Genomic DNA, 22,452 nt, shown 5'->3' on the forward strand with positions numbered 1-22,452 from the left:
AAATCCGACAAGTTACCCCGATAAGCCAGTAACCCCGCTTCGTAGTACAGCCCACAGGTCTTATTTAATAAAAACTCCAAACTCAACCTGCACCTTTAAGATCTAGCTTGGAGGGCAGGCCTGCTAACTGCTGTAAAGCATCCTAACTGGCTGAGCCACACGTCCCAATCAATTTCCCTATCAAACAGACGTAAATAAACCTTCGGAATGGTGTCACTATGTGCAGTGTTTTTTGATCAATGACTGGGTGTCCAGGATTTTAAAGGGGATGAGATGACAGCCCTAATCTAAAGACTGGCAAAGCATCGACTGAAGCGCAAACACACTGAAGATAAGGCGGCCAAGTGCCGTGTCAGTGAAGTGAGACACAGGCGCCATCTTCAGGTGACTTGGGTGTAATTGCACCTAAGTCCCAGTACATCAGTGGTTCTGAACCCAGTCCGCAGTTTTGCTCTAGTCCTGCTACTTATATGCCTAAGACAGGTAATCATGTGGTTTATAATGAGTCAAATCAGGCACGTAGGTGTCAAAAACAATCAGAAAACATGGTGACAAACTGCCCCGAGGAATTACCATTTAAATTGCTTTATTTTTTATAATTTATAAGCTTTTTAAATTATTTGTCAAATAATTCAAATACATTTATATCTGTTCAGGTAGCCTTGGATGCATGTAGAATCTCCCAGAGTCCCGAATCCTGAAAGCTGGTGGTTGGAAGGGAATTAAATACAAAAATCTACGTTCCCCAAACCTCATGTTATAAACCCAAACCCAGCGACATTGCATGCACCACTGACTCTCTCACATCTCCATGCCCTTCTCTGCTTCCTGTCCTTCCACAGCTCCATGCCATTGAAAGGTAAATGGTTTCTGTGGAGACACCGAAATGCATGGGGGCTGGAGGGGGGGGAAATCCTGCTGTGATCTACACGGGGGTGGGAGGTACAAAGCGCAGAACCAAATGCTAACTTTAAAGCATGAACCCGAAAATTAAATGCCTAATCTCCCCCCCCCCCCCCCTTCATGGGTATTTCTACCATAAAAACGCAAACAGAACAACAAAAGACAGATCTGGAGGAATTCCCCTTTAAAGAACAATCTGAAACGCGCACTGTGCCGTTAGGTCTGCGAACAGGCATGAATAAAACACCATTGTGCTAAACGGTGCTTTACATATATACAAAAAATAACAATGGAATGAAACAATGTTACATCCTCATTCAGTGTTTCAAAGAAACCAGGGCTTCTCACTGTGACTGCTGGGCACCCGTTACATTAAACGCAGAAACCATCCAACACGCCCTTCAGATTACGGATGACACCGGCTACAATTACGACCGTCTCCTCATCAGATGTTACTCATCCGGCAGAAACTGAGGGTGAGAAAGATTCAGTTACAGTGGGGAAAAAATAAACAGATACAAAGAAGTGCATTGCATACCGTACAAAAAGTGTAGACCGTAAACTGTTAAATGCTTAAGTTACGCTTCCCTTTAACATCCACTCGGAATGAGGAACATTTATTCCAAAGAAGAAACACAAAAACAAAACAATGGACGCAACTTCTCAAGTGACAAGGACCCACCTTGCTCCAAAACTGCAAAAACAAGAGAAAAAAAAAAAACGAGCGTCCCATCAGAAATTCCCAGTAAATGCCGTCCCAGTCTACTCTGTGGCAGCATCTCCACCGTGAGACGAGTCCGGGAACGGATCCGACTTTGCAGTGTTCAGGACATCCGGGCCAAGGCGCCGCGCCTCAGCGATCAGCCGCTTGACTCCCACCATCCACTGGCTGACCTCGCCTGCGAAGTCCACCATCAGGCTTCGGTGGATCTCGTCTGCACTGTCCCACTTCTGACTCTTCATCTCTGGGACAAGGGAGTAGCCAACATGACCCCATGTGAAACAGTTTGCACCGAGTGACACAATTCCAACATAGAGACAAGGATCGACCATCACCTACGACCTCTTCTGCAGAACAGAATCAGTCATTTAGCCCAGGGATCACCAACCTTTTGGAAACTGAGAGCTACTTCACGGGTACTGAGCCATACAAAGGGCTACCAGTTTGAAACGCCCTCCTAAACTTATCTAAACTTCAAGTGTAATAAACATGTTTTAAATGCTTTTTTTTTTAGATGTTGGCATTTTCAAATCCACATAAATGCAAATGTGATTAAAGAGGAATAGCAACAGGATAAAATTACATTTTAGACGCTGCTCACTGGTGAGTTATGCTACTTTTAGAACAGATCCGCGGACGACTCATGTGGTCCTTGGGGGCACCATGTTGATGAGCCCTGATTTATAACTTACTGTATATCAACTTTTCTTACAATGCTGTTACAGATAACCATTCAGAGTAACATAACCCCCCCCAGCCCCCATTCAAATCACACAACGTTAAGGTCTGCAGAACCTCCATACCTTGTGCCAGAAGGTTCATCCTTCTTCTAACAGGGAGCGAAAGCTTCCCATCTCTCCAAGCATCTTCAAAAAGCTTCAATCTTCTGGCCACATCATCACACACTTGTTTCTGTTGGAATATAATTAAAGTAAAAAAATGTACCACTGTAAATTTTACCACTGTGAAAAGCATTTTATGGATGCTATTTCCCAAAAAAAAAACTGCAACTTTAAGACGACGTTACTTTATACTGTACAGTACGTTGCCCTAGACTGAAATACTGTCAGGCGCCGCATAACGTTGTTTTGGTCAACAGTGGACTGCATTTACGATGCTGGTCCCTTTAGATTAGGAAACAACAGAGTTAAAAATTGCCACTGCGCGCAGAGCATTCCTGACTCGTTTGTGGTAATGCTGGTTTGTTGCGCTGCCGGTCATATAAAATACAGCACAGACAATTATGTACAGCATGTAATATTAGATTATGTAGCCTAGGTGTGCAGTAAGCTATATCATTTAGGTTTGCGTATACACAGTATGATGTTCACACGACGATAAAATCAGTTAATGATGCATTTCTCAAATAAATTTTAAAATGTTGGAAACGTTTTGCTAAGAATTCAGTTTACCTTCACCGTACGCCTACAAGACGTCAGGGTGCAGGTTAACACAGTGATGACGTCATCAACGCAGGGCTCATTCTCCGATTGGGCAGTGGGTGTGTCCGACTGTCCCTTCATTGGAAGAGACCGTGGGGGTGTGGCCACCCCACAAGGAGGTGGGGCCAGAGGGTTGCTGGGTGGAGTTGAGTGACTTGCTGGAGGAGTCATACCTGGAACAGGACCTAAAAAAGGAACACAAACCCCCATGAATACAGTGCATGCAGAACCACCTAAAACGAGAATAGACACTAAATGCTCATGAAGTGCTTTGTATTAATGAAGCAAAAAACTTTGTGTGTTTGTTGATTACCGAATTATGATCCTTTGTATTTGGGTTATAAATGTCATGATTCAGAAGCACAACAAGCATAATCTCCTGTTATATAAGATACTTAAAGCTACTTCACTATATCCCACTTACTTTGACAGTCGCTCAGTTGTGGTGGGGGAACTCGTTTATTGAGGAGGTTCCGCTTTGGTCCAGCTTGGGTCTGCAGACCGTAAGAGAACTGGGGAGGGTCGTTCCAGCCCCGGTCCTGGTTCCCTACAAAGATCATTCATGTCCGTTAATATTAGAAGTGTACCTGTCGACATTTCAACGGCAGTTCAATGTTCAACATTTATACATATACGTATTTATCGGTATATAGAGATGCAGTAAAACAGAACACACTACGGTTCCAGAATTACAAATTCAAACCTGGTTTAATGTACTGTTCCTCCATAACGTCTCCTGTCCGGTCACAGTCTTAGCATATCCGGGACACGTGTAAAGCCGGCCAAACTGCAGTTCGCTTCTTACACGGATATCCGCCTTCCCTTTGTGGTGTGGAGGAAGAAAGTTGGGAGTGAAGGTTGTTATTATTGTCGAGAAGACTCGCACACTGCTCCCGATCGAAGCGGCTCCACGCATACTACCATCGCACTGTGCCACGTCATCATTAGGCGACGCTCTGTAGTTGTCTAAAACGGCACAAAGTTTTCAAAACTCGTTTTCATTTTACTCGATTGCTGGGAAAACATACGTGTGGAAATTTAGTTCTTGATTCCTGATAGTTTTTAGGGCAGAGGTGATCAAGAGCACGGCTGTGGTGTCATTTTAGACATTTCTATATATCTGCATCTCAAAAGAATCGCACAGACCACATAATCTCAAGTTTATTTCCTCTTGGCAATATGTTGCCCCTACATTTAAAAAATGACACTTTTATGTATGTGCAACTGGCAAGTTCACATATCTGAATATGTCTTAATATACAATAAACAAACTACCACTACTTATATTATGCACCTTGTAACTCATGTATCATTTGTTTAAATGCACGTTCTCCTGCAAAATGAAAGTTTGAATAGCCTCCCACTTCTCTTGCCCAGGCATGTGTGAGTATTCAGTGCAGTAAATAGGGTAGAATTATATACGTGTGCATGTTCGTATTTTCTTGTCCATTTTTTTCTGACATCTCCAGAAATGCGGGACTGCCATCAATCATACATTATCCTTTTAGTGCGTCATAATTTAGAGCGTCATAATTCATAATTCACGAGATATGTTTTCCCGTGCATATATTCAATTCTCAAACAGAAATTTTCGTGCTTGGGTGGTCAAAACCTACCTTTCAAATCCATGCATGTAACTTCATGAAGTGCATAAGCTTAGTGCAATATACACTTTCTGTTGATTCGCTTTTACAATATTCATAAATATGCCTTACAAAATGTATGCATCAAAAACACTGTTGATCTGTGCAACTACAGCTGTCTTAAATAGATGTATTTTATTTAATAGGAAAACTGATACTATGTACTATTGTTTTTTTTACCGTTTAAATATGTTCCTTGTGTTTCATCCTAAAACTGCAAGAAAATAAATGCTTTATTAGCTAAAAAAAAAAAAAGTTTTGAAACCAGCAATGTGTGCATAGCTTCGTATAGTATGAATTACCAGTACAAATATAACGCTGTCCCTTTTTTGTGACACTTCTGTATTTATGAGAGAACCGTTTCCCAGGATCTTCTTGTGACTAGAGAGGTATGGAATGACAGATGAGAGCATCTTAATTTATCTGTTAGAACTGCACTTTATGCAATACTGCGTCTTAATTGCAAAAGATGCTAGTTTGATGACGAGCTTGATAAAAGACTAACAACAGATTGACTGGGGAAAAATATGAAATAATTTAATTTTTGCACTTTCAACATTCTTTTTTTTTTTGGTCTGCAATCTCTCTACAGAGTTACGTTTTAAAACTTCTTGATGAGACACGTGTATAGTTTTAAAACCATGTACAAACAGGTGAAAAAAGCAGGAGGTCTTCATGCGTGACAATTAACAATCACCTCAGATGTCAAAATAAGAGTCCTCCTTGTTGGCCAAGTCACAGTCACGGTACGTTATCGACGGTTGCTAGGGAGCGGGTACGGGGGAGGGTTTGTTTCGGAAGGCCTCGAAGAAGGCCAGCATGCTCTTTCTGACGTTGGTCGTCCCAAACTTTGGGGGTGAGAGTCCGCTGTGGGGGGGTAGGAGGGAGGTGCTGTCTACGGAGCTGGTCCGTTTCACCTTGCTGCCGGACCGCCACATTTTCGACTTGAGCGGCGGGGTTTGGGCCACCAGACATTTTTGATACTGGACCTGGTAGGAGGGGGGTTGCATGGTGAGCCTGCAGTTATTGCTGCGTTTCTGCACTTATTTTCAGACTTTTAAAGAGATACATTCAGTCCTGCTACAACATGTGATATCACGCCACAAATCTGTTCTAACACGATTGATATATTAGTACCCAAGTCCAATTTGAGTTATTTTCGTTCAGAAAGAAAAGTATTCCGCAAACTACAACACTACTTGCACACAAAAACAGCTATCCAACTGAACGATAGTGATGTACAGTATGATTCGCGAACGAATCGTTCTTTTGAACTGGTTTGTTTCAGTGACTTGGATGAACTGGTTGTCTAATATAAAAGAATTAAACTTTTTGTGCATCCACACATGGCACAGATGAAAGTCTTAGATTCTAAAAATCTAAAAAAGTTATCATATCAAAACACAGCAACCTTTTTAAATTCTCTTACATTTGTTTTTGTAGAGAGGCTGTAGCTACGTTGCCTTCTGCGCCCCCACATACCGTAATCCGTTATATCTGTGCTGTGCGCACGCGAAGCCCGGCCGCACGGCGACTGTGGCTCACTGCTCCCGACTAACGATGACGAAACAACGCTTCATGAACCATTTGCCGTATTTTCTGACCCCACGTTTCGGCCATTGCTACTCCCAACTCTCGACAATCGGCAAGTTAGCGAGTTCAGCAAGTTCAGTTGAAGCGGTTTCCAGGCAATTCTCATGAGACTCATAAAAATGCATATAATTACATTATTGGCCACTGGTATCACTGTTTTTATTATTTAATTAATTCCGTTTGGCTTAAGTTACTAAGTTTTACCGGTCACATCCTTCTAACCCTATTTCTCCTGTTGGATATTTTAGTACGAGATTTTAGTGAACGAGAGGTTTTTCAGGAACACATCGGTCGCGTAGCAGGACTGACCATAGTGGTGAATAAGGTACATTATAATACGAATGTCTTGCGTTATTCATGAAGCACTCATTGTGGGTGTTTAGATGCGCTATCCAGCAGATCCTCTATGAGGCCTGCTGGGCACGTGCAGTAGCCGGGGTCTCTGGACCGTGGTCGTCCGCTTTGCGGTCCAGTAGTGAGCATACCATGCAAGCCGCCTGCACCGCCTCCGAGATAAACCCGGCGTCGGGCTCGCACCAGAAGACATGACACTGGAATCGCTGTGTCCCGCCGTCCACGATCACCGCAAAGGTGTGCCTGTCGTGGCCCACGCCCAGGAAGGTCAGGTAGCGCACCTGAGACTCCCAGAGTGGGTCATCTCCATCCTGAAAGACAGGAGGTCCAAGGTCTTAAGCCATTTATCTGCTCGGGGCAAAGAACTGAACTTAATATGATAATGTACCCAAGTTAAGAAAAAGACAAAAACAAACAAGAATTTTTGCGGATATCTTGCTGGATGGTTAGAAGAACATCGCCTCAGTTCCCAAACCTCTCCTCTGGGCCACCTCAGCCGTTCCATATCTTAAATTCACCTTCAGCTCTATTAATTAATTAACTTAATTAGTTAAATTACTATTGATTATCTAAACAAGGCAGGGCAGGTGGTCGAGTCCAGAAATACATGTGTGCACTGGACGGTCGCTGCAAATACTGCGGTAACTTTAGGAGATGCTTTGAAATGGCTAAGCTGACTCACTTCGACAGATATAATTTTGTGGTTTTACACCAAGATGAAGATCATTTAGACATAATTTCCTGTGACTGCCTAAGATTTTTGCACAGTACCGTACATGTAGCTGGTCCTAACCCCAAAACCCCCACACGGGACGTCCCCATCACCTCTCCTCTCCAGAGGGACAGCACGGCGTCCGAAACGCGGAGAACCGTGGGCTCCCACTCATCCCTGTCCGTCATGTTCATGACGTTCTCGATTGCCCTGTTCAGCACCTCCATACCTGCAATTGAAGTAAAGTCAGGCTTCCTCATCATATGTTACAGTGCGGGGATCCCAAACTCACTCAGTCCGTTTGTTGTTGTGTGTGAGATGAGACTGCGCAGACTTCAGGGTATGACTGCGCAGACTGCAGGGTATGACAGCTGTTAGCACTCGCAGACAGACATTCCTCGGTGTCTCAAGTGCAGCCATTTACATGGATACTTATTTATCCATGTGATGCTTTAATCTGAAATGAAGCACTGCTGAGAGAGCAGGGTCCACCAGTCCCTGGGACGTGGAATGTCTGCTACAGCTGGCAACAGGACAAAGGAAACACAGAATTGTGGGTAATTCACTGTGATGGATATTATAGTAGGTGGAGCTGAGAAGGCTGCTGTTAGTCAGGTTGACAGGGCTGAATTTGGGGTGGGTTTCCTGGGCTAAAGTCCTGAAATGTTGTGTAACAACTAGAAAAAATTTTTGGGGCCCCCAACAAGACCCATAGGCTACAGGCCAGGTCAGCCTCAGCTGTAGATCTCTGTCAGTGACGCAGCATCCATTTGAATAACAGAGTACAGTATATAGACCGCCATCATTGCAGTTACCCAGCCACGTGGATGGTTTGGCTTTTATATAGAGGGAGAGGCTGAAGACCAGCCGGTCATGTGTTGGAAATGCTTCAACAAAACAGGAAACTCCTACATGGTCAGACAAGATACGAGTGTCTTGAGAAACGTTCACTTATGAGGTCCTCTTTCAGCCAATGAGATAAGGGTTCAGGGGGCCGCACGGTGGCTCAGGGAGGGGCAGGCAGGCCGCACAGCCCCAGGGCTGCTGCGCTCCGCTTTAGTTCAAAAGAACACACAGTCATGGGAACCGTAGTTTCTGAACTGGGCACAGTTTGTGGTTACGTGTGAGCCTGTGCCCTGTAATGGACTGGTATCTCATCCAGGGATGGATGTCTGTCTGTCTGTCATTATCCCTAAACTAATTTATTGCTTACTATAAGAAGCACTCAAGGAACCTCATTCCATTGCCTACCTCTACAGCTGTATGATGAACCGTAGTGCATTTGATACATAATCCTCAATTGGATTGAATTTGTATGAATAAAAAGGGATGTGTCCCTTAGTTACCCCCCTGATGCACCCCCAGACTCACCCATGGCCTGCGGAACGGCCATTTGACCGATATACTCCACTGGAAACATCTGCTCCCTTTGCCTCACTGCATCCAGGAAGTCGACTGCAAGACAAACCAAAGCTGCTTCTGAGGGCTTCCTCCAAAAGAGGGGACTTTGTATAAGATCACCATCAGCTTCTTCTGTGTCCGGAATGTGACTCGCAATGTAAACAAAAGAATGAATGGTTACAGATGTATAAATGGCACACTAAATGTACTGAAAACCCGAGATATTTTGCCATTCTGGAAAATATATACCCTTAGAAACTAAACGGTATCTCATCAGACATTATTTTAAGAATATTCTGTGCCACAGGGCTATAGCATTTCTGTGAGGATGCAGGAAGAAAGACGAGGTTCATTATCAAGATCACAAGCCGAAACTATGACCCATGTTGCAGCACCGTGCCAGTACAGCACAGAAAAAAACACGTCCTTGGTCCAAGATCTGCAGTCTAAAACCCAGGCAATTTATTGTGAAACACCCTTGGGTAACACGGAAGCAAGGATCCAAATCACAGGACATGCTGGAGGGTAAATCTGAGAAATCTGGCACATGGGAGAACAGGGTGACTAGGCACTGAATGCTTGTTATGGTGCTGAACGGGAATCCTCACAAAGAAGAAACCACAAACGAGGTCAGATACACTCAGCGAGGCAGTAGCTCATGCGCCACAGGTGTAGCGGAGCGCGGGCGGACAGGCCGTGAGCGGACAGGCCGTGAGCGATCAGGCGCTGCTTTCTGCATGCTCAGACCTCCACGCGCTGCACACTCAACACGGCTCAAAACTGACGCTGTCCAGCATCATTCTGAACATCATTCATTTAAGGAGAACATTGGAAATGGCATCTTAATGAATTCTGTTCTCAAAGCAGACTCCCACAGGATAAGTTACCGTGTCTGGGCAGATCCTCGGGGGAGATGCTCTCCATGGTGACAGAGCGCGGCATGGGCGGCTGCATCTTGGCTTTCTCTGACATGATCTGCAGATGGAAATTCAAGGGGTAGCTTTGCACAACGAATAAAGAAACGATCAGGCCATTTTTCAGGGCTCACTTCACTCTCCACATCCCAATATGTCAATAAACAATAACAATGTAATATTTATTTGAAATACATTGGAATGTTTGATGTGGAAAATCAACTGTGCTAAATTCTTTGATATTTGCATTCTTTTAATCTTTTCTATATATTTTGCATATTTTTTTTTTTATATTTATATTTAATAAATTATAAGCAGTGGTCAAAGTTAAAAAACAGAGATGGTTTTTTGTAAAGAATATTTAGCAAACAGTATTTTTTACAATGAAATCACTGCTGTAGATTGATACAGACTGCTGTGCTTGGTACATGAGGCTAACAGAGTGGGCGGAGTTTGTGGGTGGGCGGAGTTTAACCGGCAGCTGTAGAGTCACCTTGGAGCACATGTCGTGCAGAGCCACCGTGATGGCTTTGGCCGGGACGTTGCAGCGAAACACGTGGCACTTTAGCATGCATGTGTCTTTGTCGCTGGCTACGAAGGCAAAGTCCCTGTAGCAGACAGGACACAAGAGCAAGCAGCTGTCAAGATACACTGGGACCAACAGCTCGATACAGTACAAGTGTCTGAATTTCACTGCCTTTGTGGCCTGAGTTATTCCCAGAAAATAGCCAGAGAATAACTGGAAAGAGTTGGAAAGAGAATAAAATCAGGTGCAACTAAGACATATGATTGCTATAGTGATGTAGTCTTGCTAAAATTTATTAAATCAAGGATTTACAGAATTGCTACGTTCATATAAAGCAGACTTTACAATTATCATATATTCTGCAAACTTAGTCGGAATGATTAAATGTTAATATTGTTGTTCATAATAACAAAAACAACAGTAATAATAATATTTAAACTGAAAGTATAGTAAACAAACTTGGATTAGTTACTAAATACATGTTAAACGCGTGCATTATTATCTTTCTACTGCAATCTAAAATAAAGATGTTTAATGCAGGATTTGATGAGCAGTTTGTGTCAGTGGAGAATTGATCTGCTTAATTAATACCAGCTCCCCAAAACAAATGTTCTTTATCCTTACACAAATCAGGAACACTGCATATATTACATACACTCTATGGACAAAAGTATTGGGACACCCCTAGTAATTACAGGAATAGGCCACACCCATTGCTGACATACAGGTGTATAATTAAGCACACAGCCATGCGATCTGCAGTGTCAAACACTGGCAGCAGAATGGGGGGGTCATTCAGAAGAGGTTAGTCAGCCTGTCACCGTCATTGGACACCACTGGACACTTTTCCAACGTGTCGGATCTCCACACTTCTGTCCTACCAGAGTTGCCCTGGGCAACTATGAAGTGGAACCATCTGGGAGCAAGTTCAGCTGCAAAGTGGGGGCCACACAAGCTCACAGAGTGGGACCTGATCACCCAGCATCAACACCCAACCTGAATGGCAGCAAATCCCACTAGCAGTGATGGCCGAATGAAGCTTCATGAACCATTTGCTATATTTTCTAACCCCACTAGATGGTGCTCTCTGTTCAAAAAAGGGCTGAATACATGGCCCGGACCAAACCATCTAGTGTGGTCAAAAAATACAAATGGTCCAAGAAGCGCCATTCGGCCATCACTACCCACCAGTCTTCCCAGAAAATTATCGGCTATTATAGAAACGAAGAGTCAGCCGACTTCACATTAATACCCTTTGATTCAGAGTGAGATGTTGTGCAGGCTGGTGTCCACATACTTTTGTCCATATAGTCTGTGTTGTTCTTGTCTTGACCTTTGCCTTTATGGAAATGAGCGTAATTCATTACTGTTAGGGACCAGGTAGGTAAAGCGGTATTAACAACCAGCTTTGTATCAGTGACTGAGAAAACGCTATAAATAAACATACCTGGGGGGCAGAGAAGCCTCCCACCTCACTGTTTCCCTCACTATGTCTACCTTAGGGTATGAAAAATGCATTTAAAATGCCTTTCAGCTCCATGCCGCCCCCTGTCTGCATGAAGGCACCAATGCCAGGAGCTCTGTAAATAAACCATGACCGTCGTCTTCACCGAGGAGGCAAGTAACAGGGAGAGGGAATGATGCAGGTGACCATAACCTGTAGGTCTCAGAGAAGAGGCTCCTGATTGGCCAGTGCATTAAAGCTCATCCCAACCACTTTTTATTATAAGACGGATCATTCTAGGCGCCGTAAAAACCCAGTTCTTGATAGGGGAACCTGATCGGCAGCCAAGAAAGTTAATTGCAATCAGTTAGCGGCTGTGAAGTTGTGGGTTCTGTCTCTTGCTGGCCTCAGAGGCATGTGAACTCAGAGGACCTTTCTTCCAAAAGGTTACGAGTAATGGACTCCGCATGGGACCTGGCTGTAGCTACTGCCAGCGCTGACAGTAAGAACAAGAAGCCAAGCGCCTACTGTTCTTCGTTATTACAGGAGAACACTGGAGAGAGAGGGAATGATGAACGATCTCCCCTTTGCTGGAAACAGAGCCAGAGAGTTTAGCTAGCTGAACCGATCTGATGTCAGTTCCACAGCCTCAAGAAAAGCAAACAGGCATTTGTTCTTGTACTTGGCCAGTACAGAAAGGCCAGGATCCATCTTCCTGTCTGTGCTTCTGCTTCTTGCAAATACTATCTAACTTTGTTGTGGCATTGAATTAGAAAAAAAGGATTATGTTCAGACTTGTTAGACTGTCTTGAGACTTGACTTCAGCTTGCTGACTTGGGGCTTGACTTGGTGTTAGACTTTCTTGACTCAAGACTTGCCTGTTTTGACTCAAGACTTGCCTGTTGTGACTCGAGACTCGACTTGGACTTTGAGCGATAAGACTTGAGACTTGTTACCTGAAAGTCAATTACTTGTTCCCACCTCTGCCCCCATGACTCTGATCAGGATAAACAGTTACAGGATGGATGGATGAATGAACAGATAGTAGGTAATATATAAATGGAAAAGGCAACATCTGGATCTCAATGGATCTCTGTGTTACACTATATATATATATATATATATATATATATATATATAGGTCCACATATATATATATACACAACTATTTATATATACATGCAGAAAATTAACTGAATGGAGACAGCATAACAGCACGCAGTCTTATACGGACAAGTCGGACATACATTAAATGGTTTCTTAAACAAGATTCTTGATGGGTTAGACAAGCCTGACTGAAAATCTAGTCAGCAGTTAGTGTTCCCTCCATGTCGTGTATCTCGTCTCCTTTTGACGGTTCCAGTGGTGGAACGACATGCCGTTGAACACAGGAGCGGCAGTGAAATTCACATTGGTGAATTCCAGAAGCACGCAACGTCGCAGCCACTACAGATATTTGCTCTGTCCCGCCACCAGCAAACACCCAGTTTGGCTAACCAGCGATTAACCAAGCCGTCAAAGAGCTGTACCAAGCTTGCCGCTCTGAAGAAATATCTGCACGGCGAGTGCATATTCATGCAAGTTGGTGTCTCCCATCTCCAGCACCATGTCAGAGAGCGCTAGCCTATCAAAACATCGAAATGCATTTACCTGTCTCTGTGTTCAAGGGTGGCAATAAAAGAGAAAGAGATATTTCAGCATTACAATACTCTTTAGCGTCATTTACCTCCAGCAGAAAACGTTTCTCACCTAATCGTTGATAATCATGGAGCTGAACTCTGTTCAAGCTGCAAAATGTGAACATTACGTGGAACTGCAGCATGCTAATATACCAATGCACAGCTCATGTTTCTGAAATTTCCATGTTTTTTAGTAATTGTTTATGCAATATAACTTACATTAGATTTGGGTAAATCACTGATATTCTCCCAGATAACTTTGTTGCCAGAAATGTGGTCATTTAACGTGCATCACACTATATGATTAAAAGAGGATATACTTCCTAAAATGTACTTTATATAATTTATTATTAACGGGAGTTACATTCCTATGATAATTAAATGTGTACAAAGATATACTGTGTAAGCTATATATTTTTCAACTTTTCCTGCTACACTAATGTGCTCTATTTGTGTATATAAATATAACATTTCTATTATAATTATATAAAGTGTATATACAAGTAGTGTTTAAACTAAATGTATTCCTACTATTTCTGCTACATTTACATACTGTAACCATGTATATAGGTATCACATCCCTACTGCACTGGATATAGTGATTGCTTTTCATTACAGTGATCAGTGGTCTGGTATGACTGGCATCCTGACATAAGCCGACCTCCCCTTGTTGCAGCCCACACCCCACACGCGGATGCTGACGATGGGCTGGCAGTGGATCAGGCTGTGGTCCGCTGGGTCCACCAGGCTCAGGGTGTCTTTTTTCAGCACCATGACCATGTCCTGACCCTGTACAGAGGGGGATGGCGGGGGGTTAGGTTTAGGTAATGTGGTGACATCATACAATGAAGATAGTGATTGGTTAAAGTACTGAAAAAGAATCCCCTTCCTTGTTGACTCAGGGACACGTTGAACAAAATCAAGATGTGTCTCCTGCATCAACCCCCCCCCCCCCACACACACACACACACACACACACACACCTGCCCCCTCACTCACCTCCCCCCATGCCCCCGCAGCGTCCCTGCCCTCACACTTGCTGTAGGATAGCTGCTGGATGCAGTTGTTGACGGCGATGCTGCTCTTGCCAGGAGCCAGGTCCTCCTCGGGGATCTCCACCCAGCCCAGGGAGCGCACAGCAAAACACTGCCCGGGGGGGTCAGAACGGGAGACACGTCATACATGAGACAACCACACAGCCAGTTTCCTAATATAACGGCAATCCATTGCTGCTCCATTTAGGGAAAACCAGGAAACTCTGGGCCTTGCTACAATGGACCTATTAACATTTTTTATCAGTGTGTGTTAGAGCTGGATACAGAGGAGTGGGGGTCCGGGATATAGAGCTAAAAGCAGAGGAGGTATAGAAAAGGAGGTTACTTTATTAGGTACACCTTGGTACTACAAGCAGCCAATCACGTGGCTACCACTGAAAACACAAGGCACGCAGTCGGTTACTGTTTGGCTAATAGCTGAACCTGATGTGTTTCGATGTTGTCAACTTTTATCAGCTGGCTGGAGTGGGATTTTCAGTTCGAGACGAGTCTGCACACACATTTACATGCATGTAACAGTTTTATTACTTTGTAAATAGTCTGTAGGGTTTGCAAACGACCCCAAAGCTTTCGATGTGGCTAATTTTAGGTTTATAATGGAATCATAGATTTGCCGTAAGATTTCTTGAGGGAGTCTGAAAGGGTGTGAGCGTCACGCTATAGATCTGTGTGACTCATCTCAGAAACAGCCTGCCTGGGGTTTTCACCACCTATAACGCAAAAACGGCAGCTCAGTACAGCAATGGTGTGCAGGTAGGTCTCCCGCAAATCTTTTCTGGTTCTGGAAGCAAAATAGGCTCCTGCCTGGTGCTGCATAGAGGCGCCTATTAAAGTCACCACTGAATGTTCTCTGTTTTTTTTTTTGCACAATCTGGTGGTTTGACGACCTCTAGTTACACACAGTCCTTTATTTAAGCCAGTGCGGTCAGACGTTTCAAAGGCACCGTCTCAAAATTAGCAGCATGGAATGCAAACGTAAGGGAGTGAATGTACCTTAGAGTCAGGATCGTTGTTGGTATAAAAATGATCCTCGTGCCAAGGCAGGCTTCCCCTGTGTGGAGGACAGAAGATCACAGCTAAATCAGGCATGCTGTCTTCAGGTCATTGGTATGGCAGTGCATCTTCCCACTGGATCTGGCGAAAAACAAACTGCAGGCACAGTTGCCGTGTGTTCCGTCGACTACACGTGCAGGGTCTTTTTTACCCCCTTCGTGCTGTTCGTGTGACTCCTGAGATGTTGCATGCATTCTGAGATGAGCCAAAATGAACGGAAGCATAAAGGCAAAACTACTGCACTTAGTTTGTGACACGACGCCCCGTTACGAAAAAATTCAAAAAAGCGATTCACAGATTTCATGGACGTTTACGACTCCAGTGATCTCTCACTGCAGTCAGCAAACTGCACATAATGGAGTGTTTGATCATTTGAATATCTGCATTACTTATTCTTTACATACACGGTCAAATATAAACCATGCACATAAACCCCTTGTGTCTAGCCCCCTTGTTTTACACTGTCCTGTGTTTTGCACTTTAAATATTGCGAAATCAGCCCCCTGTCACTTCCTGTGTGCATGTCTCACTGTGGTCCTGGGGGGGGGGTGCAATTTTGTGCAACTGTACAGAATACCTGTGTATAGATGTTATGACAATAAACCCCCTTGACTTGATTTGACTTAAATCACAGGTGACTTCTGATCTCTAAAGACGGGCAGAGGAACTGCGGTTAAATCCCGTCTCCTTGGTGCCCCCAGTGCTGCACTGCGGTCCTGCGATTGGCCGCATGGGGAAGTGGGCTTACCTGTCACGCAGGGTCGACGTTGGGCTCATCGTACCCCTTATTTCAGAACCTTGTTCAGTGCTGGCGCTGAATCTCTGAAAATGGGAGGAGTCATTTCAGTAATGTTGAGAAGCGGATCGCGTCTATAGCGACCGACTGCTCAGCCTCGAGATCAGACCTTACCCTGCGTTTACTGGCGCCCGTGAGGGCGGAACTTGGGTCACCCTCGGCGTCATGTGACGGGTGATGCCACTGTGTGGCGCCGGTGGGTACGTGCCAGTAGTATGTGCCAGTGCTGTCCCGGATGGTACGCCAGCCAGGGGGCAAGTCCGAGTCCAGATCAAGGTCCTGATCATTCCAGATGTTATCTATAAAGACCAATAGGAAAGTCAAGGTGGATGGGACACCTCAAACTTTCACGTAAACCATGATGGACCCTTTCGCATTCATGGGATCGTGTTTTTGTAGAAGATGTAAGCAACTATACCACCTAATAAATACAGTCCGAGAACACAGCAGAAGCTCTAAGCAGATCTGTAGGACTCAAGGCGCTTGTTAACTTTGTTCTCTTGGAGATGTGGAGATTCGAACAGGCAGAAGTTTACTCCATCAGTGACTCGACAGCGTTCAGCATCCGTAGCCACATCCATTTACATCTCAAATCAAAATTTTCTCCTCAGTTAATCTGATCCCATCTATGTGAAGGTGTGTTTAGTGCCGACTATGGAGTTAATCTGTATCGGTCAGTTGTTGCTGTCCAGTTTTTGCCAGCTATGGTTTTTCACGTGTAAACAACAAAATTATTACATACTTCCAACACCCTCTATAACTACAGCCTTGGGTTGACTTGTGTTTGCATTTGGCGCAGAGACACCTGGACACAAGTCAATATGGGCGTCCCTCGATGTTGTAGCTGTCCGTCACATAGACATCACTGTATGCATACTGTATACAGTTAGATTTGACAGTGGGTCATTATACAGCTGGCAGTGCTGCTCATTCTCCTGTACATGTTACACTAAGCGATATGCCCACTAATGTCCTACTGCGTCCGATTTCAGTCGTCTTTCCATCAGTGTTTATAATTTACTATGGGTCTTGGACGTAAATCCAATCGAATTTGACTTGATCAGGCGTAAATCGTCGTAAGACTGTCATTTTTGATTTTGTATCATATATTTATTGTGCTTCTTCCACAATTAATTCGAGCAAATTCTAACAAGCATTTTGATTACGTCGCAGCTAATTATATGGAAGTGGTGCAGGTTCTGAAAGCAGCCTGTTTGACAAAACCTGTCCAAAAAGGAAGGAGAGGGGGGGCTTTTCTCACAATCCCCCATTGTCCACGGCGGCTGGGACAAAAGCAGTGAGGTGGAGCTCATACTGGATAGTCTGCTCCTGGATAGAAACCAGGTCACTGTACTCACTGTTCTGCACTGGACCAGGACCAGACCATCCATTTACTGCTTCCAGATTGGACCAGACCCTGGCACACTGCATTTTTAGGCTTCCAGAACCACAAAGCCAGCATTATTTCTTCACAGCATTCATGGATCAAAGGATGAAAAAAATGCAACATTTGTTTGCAGGCAAATATGAGGACAGCCATGGACAGCGAAAACTTCATATGGAAATTGTACGATGACAACTTCCCAGTGAGTTTTCATAACCGATGGCATGCTAACTCACCGTTTCTAAAACATGCATTGTCAATGAAAACCTTTTGTCCAGAAGGCTGTGTGGTTTCGTTTTAGTCCAGTCTGTCAGAAAGTTCGCCTCGTACTGCCTTATAGGAAGACACCTGCAGTGTAATCAGCAACTTTGGCATCGAGAGAGTCTTTTATGTAGAAGTGACTCATAAGCTATTAATCTTTATTACGATAATCACCTTGGCTCAGCCACTCGAGGGAACGACTTACAGAATGACATTATTGTAGGAGCTTAGAATACTGTCTGTACAATAACATCAGACTCAGGTGCAGGAAAAAGGATGGGATTGCTATGTTCAATCAATCAAAAACAATGTTAACTCACTGATACCTGTTTATCAGCAGCATGTTACTGGGGTCCATAATAGCCAACGTAACTAGCTGGCTGAGGTACAGTGCTGATCCTGGACCTGTTGGGGTGGGTTGTCAACAGCTGGATGATGAGCAAAGGTCCCTCCCCTTCGCAATGCTAATTCCGAAAACACTTTGACACCACAACAAGCTCAACTGGGGATTCCTTCACACAGGGGCTGAAAAATTGTATGTCTCATGGAAATAGGGTCACACCAGACAAACACAATAGGACAGTATTCTGAAATAAACATGTACAATATTCAGTTGTACTACTCATCCATATATGAGTAGTACAACTCATAGTATTTATTTATGCATGCTATATGGCTGAAAAGTATATGGACTAATGAAGCCACGCCCACTGCTGACACAGCCAATCTCCAGCAGCCAACACCGGAAGCGGAAAAGGTTAATGACATTCAACTTGGCGCCATCATAGGATTCCATCTTTCCAACGTCAGTCCGTCAAACGTCTACCCCGCTACTGCTGCCTTGGTCAAATCCAAGTGAAGTGTTTGTGGATGGAAACATCTGGGAGCAGGTTTAGATCGCGAAGCCGTCGGCCACACAAGCTCACAGAGAGGAACCTGATCACCCGACATCAATACCCAACCTGAATGGAAGCAAATCCCACCAGCACCTAATGGAAAGCCTTCCCAGAGAAGTACAGGCTGTTATAGCAACAAATGGTGGATCACTTTCATATTAATGCCCTTTGTTTTATAAATGAGATGTTGGACAAGCTGGTGTCCGTACACTTGTGGCCATATTGGCCGGTTTGATTTAAGCTTTGCCCAATTCTGGGGAAACACGGTTGGGCTCTTTGCTGGAATGGAATAGTAGGCTAACCCTCAACCCTAACCCTAACCCTCAACCCTAACCCCAATGTCCTTTACTCACTACGCCACCTGCTGTCCATATCAACAGTCACCAAAGTGTCTCTGGTTCTTTACTCAGTCCTAAGTGAAAATTCTCAAAGCACCCTGCATTTAGTGAAATGAAACAAATGCAACTGATATACTTACAGTGAAAGTGAGAGAATACGCAAATCGTTTGGTTAAGCAATATGCACAAGTCTGCTTGCCACTGCAAGTCCGCATTGTCCGGATGTATTAACCCGACGTGAAGATTCTCACCTGGCTAAAAATAAAACAAGCTATATAATCACATGAGTCAGTTGTACTGCATTCCATTCATGCATCTGCATGGCATGTTTGTTCATTTTGTTCAGAAGAGCTGCTGACTGAGAGTCAGACCAGGGCAGCTGTTTTTAACTGACGAGCTGTGATGTTACACAATCACATGGATACTGTGTGAATCATCCTCTAATGACCGTCTCTTCTGGCTCTTCAACTCATGCTTCCTCCCGCCATCATGCTCTAGGCAATCCCTTTGTCTAACACTGTATGTCATTATTAATGTATCATATTATTAATTGACCATAATATACACTAGTACAAGTAATGATATCACTCCATTAAACTCTAGAAAGAGCAATTATATTGCATTACACTTGTACAGTTTTGATTCTCTGTGACTCCTGGTACATTTAGCAATATGCCTGAGCACTTATGTGTTTTATTAATGCATGTGCGTGTATGAGTGTGTGTGTGTATGAGTGTGTGTGTATGAATGTGTAAGAGTGCATGTGTATGATGGTGTACGAGTGCGTGTGTGTATGTATTAGTGTGTACAAGTGCGTGTGTGTATGTATGAGTGTGTACAAGTGAGTGTGTATGAGTGTGTACAAGTGCATGTGTGTATGTATGAGTGTGTACAAGTGCGTGTGTATGAGTGTGTACAAGTGCGTGTGTGTATGTATGAGTGTGTACAAGTGCGTGTGTATGAGTGTGTATGAGTGTGTACAAGTGCGTGTGTGTATGTATGAGTGTGTACAAGTGCGTGTTTATGAGTGCGTGTGTGTATGTATGAGTGTGTACAAGTGCGTGTGTATGAGTGTGTACGTGTGCGTGTGTATGAGTGTGTACAAGTGTGTGTGTGTATGTATGAGTGTGTACAAGTGCGTGTTTATGAATGCGTGTGTGTATGTATGAGTGTGTACAAGTGCGTGTGTATGAGTGTGTACGTGTGCGTGTGTATGAGTGTGTACAAGTGCGTGTGTGTATGTATAAGTGTGTACAAGTGCGTGTTTATGAATGTGTGTGTGTATGTATGACTGTGTACAAGTGCGTGTGCATATGTATGAGTGTGTATGAGTGTGCAAGCATACCAACAAATAACGTGATGCACCTGAAAAGTACGCTGACGAGAAAGACGTGCTGGCTCTCATTCCTCATGCACGCCAATATAAACAATCCCAGCGGCTCTGTATGTTATCCAGTAGCATCACACTACTATTTCCCAGTGATGTCAAAGAGTCACATGACCACTGGCCGTCACTTTCATTTCCCATGCTATGGAATTTTAAAACATCAAATCAAGCAAATTAAATCAAAATCTGAGGTATGGAGCAGAGTAATTGCAAGACTGGCACAATTAACTCTCTAAACTAGACAGCGCTAATCATTAATACAGTTGTTTGCAGTACTGAGCACCGCCTACAGCTACACTGAACTGATGCACCCCCTTAATGCTCTAAGATACGGGTAGATAATCCCCGGCAGAATACAGCTCCAATTTCATCAGTAAAGGCACTTCTTCACTCAGCTGTCGGTGCCCCGAGTGCCTGCTGGTTACAGTGCAAATTAATTAGCGACAGTAGATTGAAATTCGCTTGTGCGAATGTATCTTTTTGGTTCATGTAAAACGTATTTAAAATGTCTGTGTTGATAAGACAGGCAAATGAAAATGCATTTCTTCACTTTCTCCCTTTTGCAATGCAGAACCACAGAAAATGGATGGATGGATGGATGGATGGATATATCATCACAGAATGATGAAAATCACTGTACAGTATATTTATTTGTCTCTTTCCTGGTGTTTGCATCGTCTTCCTGGTGCACGTGCATTAACCACAGAGTCCACGCGCAGTCTGTACTGACAGATTAATGCTAAACACATGTTTCGGCTAAGTGAGGATCCCTTGTTCCTTGAAGGGCACTTTTTGAAGCTCTGATTGGCGAACACTGGCCATCCTGCATATTACACCGCAAAGATGCTCATTCCAACCAACGATGGATGGATAGATTCAGATAATGTCTCTCAATTTAACTTAATTTGTGACTGAGATTTAAATTTTTCCTGAATTATTGGTGGTTCTGGGTGCTAGTACCTTATTTATAATAATAATAATAATAATAATAATAATAATTTCCAATACATTTTTTGCAAAAATAATCACCGCAACGATAATAATAACGGCAACTGCTACCAAGTCAAGAAATAAACAGACAGAGCAAAAAAGAACGCAAGATACGACAATGTGATGGAGTTTCTAACACAAGGTCGGAGCTCTGGCTTCCGGCTCCTCACACCTCCTTCGCTGACAGACGGAAAAGCCGCCGAGGATGAGAGTCTTGCGGGAGAGAGCAGAGCGTCACGTCTCAAGGGTGATTTAATAATAATAATAATAATCATGATAATAATAATCATAATTAACGTGTGCACGCTTAGGACGGCGTGACATTTACCGTTATAGTTGACGATGATGATGGCCAGCATATAGTCCTTCCCCAGCATGGTGAAAGATGCTCCAGGAACCGCAGCGGTCAGTTTCGCTTCAACGCATCGCCGCCGTGCTGCTGATCCGGCCCTGCGCTCGCGTGCCGAGGGGATCACAACTCCGCTTCACTCTCCCTCTCTACCCATATCCCCCTGCCATTTCCCTCCCCCACCACTCTCACATCAACCCCCCCTCCAAGACACAGAATCATGCTGATGGCTCTATGCAATTAAAACAAGCTGTCCGAGGTACACGCTGAACCTACCCTGTCGTTCCGCCGTGGCTGGGAGCCTGCAGTCCGCTCACCTCTCATCTCATCATGCCCGCGTTTTCATCAGTGATGTCCGCGGCTCCTTCATTCTCTCTCACCCCCCTCCGTTTGCCTCTTTTGTCCTCCCGTTGTTCTGTGTGTTTTAAGGATGGCTGTGTACCCCCCCCCCCCCGCACGCACACGCAAACACACACATACACACACATACACAGAGAGAGAGCGAGCTAATCGAAACCAATGTATTAATCGTATGAATGTTTACATACAGTACAAGTACTATCCAGTATGCATTATAATTATTGTAATTTACATAGAAACGCAAGCATCCT

General features: G+C 44.0%; 2 protein-coding genes across 5 annotated transcripts; both read right to left on the bottom strand.

Moving 5' to 3' along the window:
* Positions 1-569: 569 nt before the first annotated feature.
* On the bottom strand, positions 570-4,008 carry sra1 (steroid receptor RNA activator 1). 2 transcript variants are annotated; one of them, XR_002839717.2, is made up of 6 exons: positions 3,770-4,008; positions 3,491-3,613; positions 3,037-3,251; positions 2,428-2,536; positions 1,586-1,868; positions 570-1,373 (listed from the first exon to the last, which is right to left on the bottom strand). XR_002839717.2 is itself a non-coding variant. In XM_023823662.2 (5 exons), the coding sequence occupies exons 1-5, from the start codon at positions 3,792-3,794 to the stop codon at positions 1,666-1,668; spliced, it is 675 nt and encodes a 224-aa protein (XP_023679430.2). In that variant the 5' UTR covers positions 3,795-4,008; the 3' UTR covers positions 570-1,665. The 2 variants fall into 2 exon arrangements, 1 of the variants encoding a protein (XP_023679430.2); XM_023823662.2 differs by having other exon boundaries at positions 570-1,868.
* A 1,212-nt stretch (positions 4,009-5,220) lies between these two features.
* On the bottom strand, positions 5,221-22,273 carry apbb3 (amyloid beta (A4) precursor protein-binding, family B, member 3). Of its 3 annotated transcripts, none has more exons than XM_023824667.1 (13): positions 22,118-22,273; positions 21,821-21,942; positions 16,351-16,535; positions 16,189-16,262; positions 15,381-15,438; positions 14,332-14,478; positions 13,994-14,121; positions 10,177-10,291; positions 9,657-9,744; positions 8,740-8,823; positions 7,482-7,597; positions 6,788-6,967; positions 5,221-5,698 (listed from the first exon to the last, which is right to left on the bottom strand). In XM_023824667.1, exons 2-13 carry the CDS (start codon positions 21,867-21,869, stop codon positions 5,474-5,476), a joined length of 1,449 nt encoding a protein of 482 aa, XP_023680435.1. In that variant the 5' UTR covers positions 21,870-21,942; positions 22,118-22,273; the 3' UTR covers positions 5,221-5,473. The 3 variants fall into 3 exon arrangements, 2 of the variants coding, with proteins under 2 accessions (XP_023680435.1, XP_072562450.1); XM_072706349.1 differs by having other exon boundaries at positions 5,483-5,698; positions 6,840-6,967; XR_011985157.1 differs by having other exon boundaries at positions 5,562-5,698; positions 6,139-6,967.
* Between the last annotated feature and the right edge of the window lie 179 nt (positions 22,274-22,452).

The sequence above is a fragment of the Paramormyrops kingsleyae genome, chromosome 24, assembly GCF_048594095.1.
Source record: "Paramormyrops kingsleyae isolate MSU_618 chromosome 24, PKINGS_0.4, whole genome shotgun sequence".
NCBI classification, from domain to species: Eukaryota; Metazoa; Chordata; class Actinopteri; order Osteoglossiformes; family Mormyridae; genus Paramormyrops; species Paramormyrops kingsleyae.

What these genes read in the sequence shown, in the direction of transcription:
- sra1 (XM_023823662.2), bottom strand. Translation starts at nt 3,794, where the DNA reads ATGGAGGAACAGTACATTAAACCAG. An exon ending in CTTGTAGGCGTACGGTGAAG is followed by an intron (nt 2,537 to 3,036) that starts GTAAACTGAATT and finishes ATATTCCAACAG; the next exon opens with AAACAAGTGTGTGATGATGT. An exon ending in GATGAACCTTCTGGCACAAG is followed by an intron (nt 1,869 to 2,427) that starts GTATGGAGGTTC and finishes CCCTTGTCCCAG; the next exon opens with AGATGAAGAGTCAGAAGTGG.
- apbb3 (XM_023824667.1), bottom strand. Translation starts at nt 21,869, where the DNA reads ATGCTGGGGAAGGACTATATGCTGGCCATCATCATCGTCAACTATAAC. An exon ending in CGGGCGCCAGTAAACGCAGG is followed by an intron (nt 16,263 to 16,350) that starts GTAAGGTCTGAT and finishes TCCCATTTTCAG; the next exon opens with AGATTCAGCGCCAGCACTGA. An exon ending in CGGTGCAGGCGGCTTGCATG is followed by an intron (nt 5,699 to 6,787) that starts GTATGCTCACTA and finishes CCCTCCTACCAG; the next exon opens with GTCCAGTATCAAAAATGTCT.